Source organism: Enhydra lutris, unplaced genomic scaffold (genome assembly GCF_002288905.1).
Source record: "Enhydra lutris kenyoni isolate GAN:26980312 unplaced genomic scaffold, ASM228890v2 scaffoldscaffold45, whole genome shotgun sequence".
Taxonomy (NCBI): Eukaryota; Metazoa; Chordata; class Mammalia; order Carnivora; family Mustelidae; genus Enhydra; species Enhydra lutris.
The window spans coordinates 12,260,996-12,265,758 of record NW_019154129.1 but is presented as its reverse complement, the minus strand read 5'-3'; the positions used below and the strand labels follow the sequence as shown (position 1 = coordinate 12,265,758).

Below are 4,763 nucleotides of genomic sequence, written 5' to 3'. Positions count from 1 at the left end.
TTGTCAGAAAGAGAGAGAGAAAGCACACATGCAGGCAGAGAGGCAGGCAGAGGTGGAGAGAGAGGCGGAGCAAGAGGCAGGCTCCCCGCTGAGCAAGGAGCCCGATGCGGGACTCGATCCGAGGACCTCAGGATCATGACCTGAGCCGAAGGCAGCGGCTTAACCCACTGAGCCACCCAGGCGTCCCGGACAAGCCCATTTTCTACAAAACCCACAGCTCCCCTCGGTGAGAGCAGACGCTCGAGGAAAGAGGAAAAGCACTCACTCAGCAAGTAGCTCTTTCCGTCAGGGGTTTTCTGGGGCAGGAAGTAGGAGAGGAGGTTCTCAAAAAAGCAGGACAGCCGTACACTGGTCATGGGAACTCCGATGTCCCGGAAATATTCCTCCACCTCCCCCTTGCCATCAAAGTGGCCTGCTGCCAGTCTCCCGGCCGTCAGCCTCTTGATGTTCTCCAGGCCGCTGTAGACCACGTAGTGAAGGCCTAGGCGCTTGGCCAGATCAGCCAGCAGCTTCCCCTGGTGAGGAGGAAAGGAGAAACCACAAAGCTGAAGAGGGAGGATGTGTGTCCCCAATCAGAGCCCTGGCTCTCCCACCCCCGGTGCCACTGTGCCTGATGCTAAGAGGCCGACACCACTTCACCCTTAGGTAAGGCTCCCTCTTCTGGAATGATGCTCACACGTGGTGCTGCGCCCTCTCACATGCCACTGTGAGCCTTCTATCTTAGCGTCACTTCTCTAGGTCCCCCGGGGGGTTGTACTTCCCAACATGCTCAATGGTGGCCCACCCATGTGCACTGTGACAGGTTGGAGTAGGTCTGCTGCCTGGGAGAGGGCCACACAGAGCCCTCCCACCCCTGCCTGCAAAGCCGCCATCCTTGCAGGGCCCTAGCAGGCCGATAGGGAGGTGGCACAGCTCAGAGACGAAGCACACACACTGCTAGGGGGTCACACCGGCTCTGCAACACACTTGCTGTGAGATCCTGGACCAGGGACCTAACCTTCTGGCAGCAGTTACGTAACGGGGACGGCCACAGTGCCTGCCAGATAAGGATGCACGGGACTTGAATGGCCTCTAAAAAGATACGTGTACATCCTAACCCCCAGAACCTGTGACTGTGATCTTATTTGGGAAACGAGATCTGCAGATATAATTAAGGAACTTGAGATCATCCCAGGTGGGTCCTCAATCTGAAGACAAGGGTCCCTATAAGAGACTGAAGAGGAGACACAGAGAGGAGAAGGTCACATGAAGGCAGAGGCTGGGGGGGATGTGGCCACAAGGAGAGCCAGCAGCCACCAGACACTGCAAGAGGGAAGGAGTGGAATTGTCCTTAGAGCCTCCTTCTTTTTTTTTTTCCTTAATATATTTCTAATTTCTTTTTTTTTTTTAAGATTTTATTTATTCATTTGATAGACCGAGATCACAAGTAGGCAGAGAGGCAGGCAGAGAGAGAGAGGAGGAAGCAGGCTCCCCACAGAGCAGAGAGCCGATGCAGGGCTTGATCCCAGGACCCTGGGATCATGACCTGAGCCGAAGGCAGAGGCTTTAACCCACTGAGCCACCCAGGCGCCCCTAGAGACTCCTTCTGAAGCCTCCTTAATTGTGGACTTCTGGGGCCCAGACTGGAGAGAGTCAGTTCCTGTTGTTTTAAGCCACTCAATTTGTAATGACGGCCATGGGACATGAACACAGGCTTTCAGGATAATGAGCCAAGATTGCCATCCACCAGAAAAGCTGTCCTCTCCACTCTGTGGGATGCGCTTCCATGTAAGATGTATTCAAAGACAATGTCAAGGCTAAAAACAAGTTTGGAGACCAATGGTCCAGTCCAATCTTCCTTTATCTCAAAAACAAAAAACAAAACAAAAAAAAAACACCCTTTTTTCTAACAAAGCCCAGGGCAGGGAAGGTCCATGTCCAAAGCAGGGCTGTGGCTGGTTGTGGACGATGGAGGGCTGACAGTTGGGGCCTCTCCTCTGCCACTACATTCCACAGATCCATGAGTACCTGTGTGTGACAGGCTGTGTGCAAGTGTCCCCACCTTCAGTGGGACAGAATGATGGCCACGTCTCACCTCCTCTGTCTCCTATCCCTCCCCCTGCCACCTGGCCTTAATAACCAACTAACTAGAGAGAATGTGCGTGGAAAACAGCATAAACCAGTACAATACTTCAAAGGGGACACGGGGACCTTCTGGGCTGATGGAGATGTGTTCTGATTAGATTGATAATATGTGAGTATATTTATATTGATTTTATCCAATAGGACAATGAAAATATGTGCATCTTATTATCAGAAAATGATGGGTCAACAGAGTTGGTTTTTTAGAAAGTGTGAAAAATTAATGGATGACAAAGCAGATTATCAGTGGCCTGGAGCTGGGGGGCAGGGTTGGGAGGGGACTGGGAGTCACTACTAATAGGTACGGGTTTCTTTTCAAGGTGATAAGATGTTCTGGGATTAGGTGGTGGTGATGGCTGTACAGCCTTGAGAATAAACACTGAATTATACACTTTGAAGTGGCAAACTCTGGTGCCTCAATGACATCTAAACAAAAGTCACCGCAAGAAGCAGCAGCAGCTCCCCGTGCTCATTCAAGTCCTGGAGGACTGCATGGAAGAGGAGGGACAAGGCCTGCAGCGGACTGTTGTCACAGGTAGGGTTAGCCCCTCTCTAGCAAGCTGGAGCTGCCTCCCAGGGAGCTCCTTGTCAGATGCGCCGCTCAGCCTCCCCACTTCCTCCCACGTGCCCTCACCTGTTTGACCTCCCGCTCCTGGCTGCAGTTTTCCCAGTAGTTGGTCACAATGAAGGCAGCATGGGCCCCCGTCAGGGCCAGCTCCATGCTGGCCGCGTCATCCTGGTCTCCCTGTACCACCTCTGCACCCTGCAGCCTCAGCTCCTTTGCCGCCTTCTGCCTAGGGTCCCGCGTCACAGCTCGAACCTTGAATGTCCCATCTTCCATCAGCGTCCGGGCCACGGAGCCTCCCTGAGCACCTGTGAAGAGTCAGAGGACCTGCCTGGGGATCCTGCGGAGAGGAAGCCCTAGTGGGAACGCTCCATGCCAGCCACACACCCACTTTTCACCTGTGAGCCTCACTGAATGCCTTACGCCATTTAAAAAATAACAGCTTTGAGACAATTCACTCACCTTTGAAGGGGTACATCATTTATATTTATTTTAAAAAGTATTTTAGAAAATCCATATACCAGTGGGCTGATTTTACCCAAAGTGAATACTTACATCGGGCAGCTGAGACTTCTCCCACCGTGCACACATCATGCTTGCCTCGAATTTCACCAGTAAGACTGCTTCAGTTTAAATAAATACAAAAACGGGCGCCTGGGTGGCTCAGTGGGTTAAAGCCTCTGCCTTCAGCTCAGGTCATGATCTCAGGGTCCTGGGATCAAGCCTCGCATCGGGCTCTCTGCTCCGCAGGGAGCCTGCTCCCCACCCCACCTGCCTCTCTGCCTACTTGTGATCTCTGTCAAATAAATAAATAAAATCTTTAAAAATAAATAAATACATAGAGCATACAGTGCAGTGGTTGGGTTTTTTGTTTTGTTTTGTTTTTTTAAAGATTTTATTTATTTATTTGACAGAGATCACAAGTAGGCAGAGAGGCAGGCAGAGAAAGAGGAGGAAGCAGGCTCCCTGCTGAGCAGAGAGCCCGATGCGATGCAGAGCTCCATCCCAGGACTCTGGGATCATGACCTGAGCTGAAGTCAGAGGCTTTTAACCCACTGAGTCACCCAGGTGCCCCTGTTTTTTTTTTATACATATATACTCAGAGCATGCAACCATCATCCAGTCAACTTTAGAATATTTCATTCCTCCCACCCCCTTAGAAAACCCATGCCTGTCAGCCCTCACTTCCTATCACCCTCCATCTCAGCCCGGCAACCATTCACCTACTTTGTCTCTGTCCATCTGCCTGTTCTGGACGTTTCACACAAACGGGATCATTCAATCTATAGTCTGCGTGGCTGGCTTCTCTCACTTAGCATACTGTTTTCAAAGTTCCTCCATGTTTTAGCAGGCATCACACCTTCTATCAAATGTTTAAAATATATTATGGGGCAGCTGGCTGCTTGGGAGGTAGAACACGCAACCTCAGAGTCCACATGAGTTCAAGACCCACGTCGGGAATAGAGTTTACTTGTACAAAATGAAGACGTAAAATGTATTACAGGGGCGCCTGGGTGGCTCAGTGGGTTAAAGCCTCTGCCTTCGGCTCAGGTCATGATCCCAGGGTCCTGGGATCGAGCCCTGCATCGGGCTCTCTGCTCAGCGGGGAGCCTGCTTCCTCCTCTCTCTCTGCCTACTTGTATGTAATCTCTGCCTGTCAAATAAATAAATAAAATTTAAAAAAATGTATTACAATATTTAGCACATACATAAAGGGATGTCAATACCCATATACCCATCCTTACCTTGAGAAATACAGTATTACCTACTTCTTTTTTTTTTTTTTTTTAAAGACTGAGGGGCACCAGGCTGGCCCAGTCAAAAGAGCATGAGACTCTTGATCTCGGGGTCATGACTTTGAGCCCCACTTTGGGTGTAGAGATTACTTAAAATTAAAAAATAAACCTTTAGGGCGCCTGGGTGGCTCAGTTGGTTAAGCGACTGCCTTCAGCTCAGGTCATGATCGTGGAGTCCCGGGATCGAGTCCCGCATCAGGCTCCCAGCTCCACGGGGAGTCTGCTTCTCCCTCTGACCTTCTCCTCGCTCATGCTCTCTCTCACTGTCTCTCTCTCTCTCT

The 4,763-nt window shown here is 50.7% G+C and overlaps 1 protein-coding gene across 3 annotated transcripts in view; it reads right to left on the bottom strand.

Annotated features, from left to right (window-relative positions):
• The window catches only part of LOC111156157 (NmrA like redox sensor 1), an 11,502-nt gene that overhangs the window by 3,720 nt on the left and 3,019 nt on the right, over positions 1–4,763 (bottom strand). Inside the window, exons 1-3 of one of the 3 annotated variants that reach the window (XM_022516851.1) lie at positions 3,242–3,359; positions 2,756–2,994; positions 266–515 (exon numbers count right to left, since the gene is read on the bottom strand). In XM_022516851.1, the coding sequence (XP_022372559.1) occupies positions 266–515; positions 2,756–2,962 (457 nt within the window). In that variant the 5' untranslated portion in view covers positions 2,963–2,994; positions 3,242–3,359. Of the gene's footprint in view, positions 1–265; positions 521–2,730; positions 2,995–3,241; positions 3,360–4,763 lie in introns of those variants that run through there. The other 2 variants (XM_022516849.1, XM_022516850.1) reach the window with 2 other exon arrangements.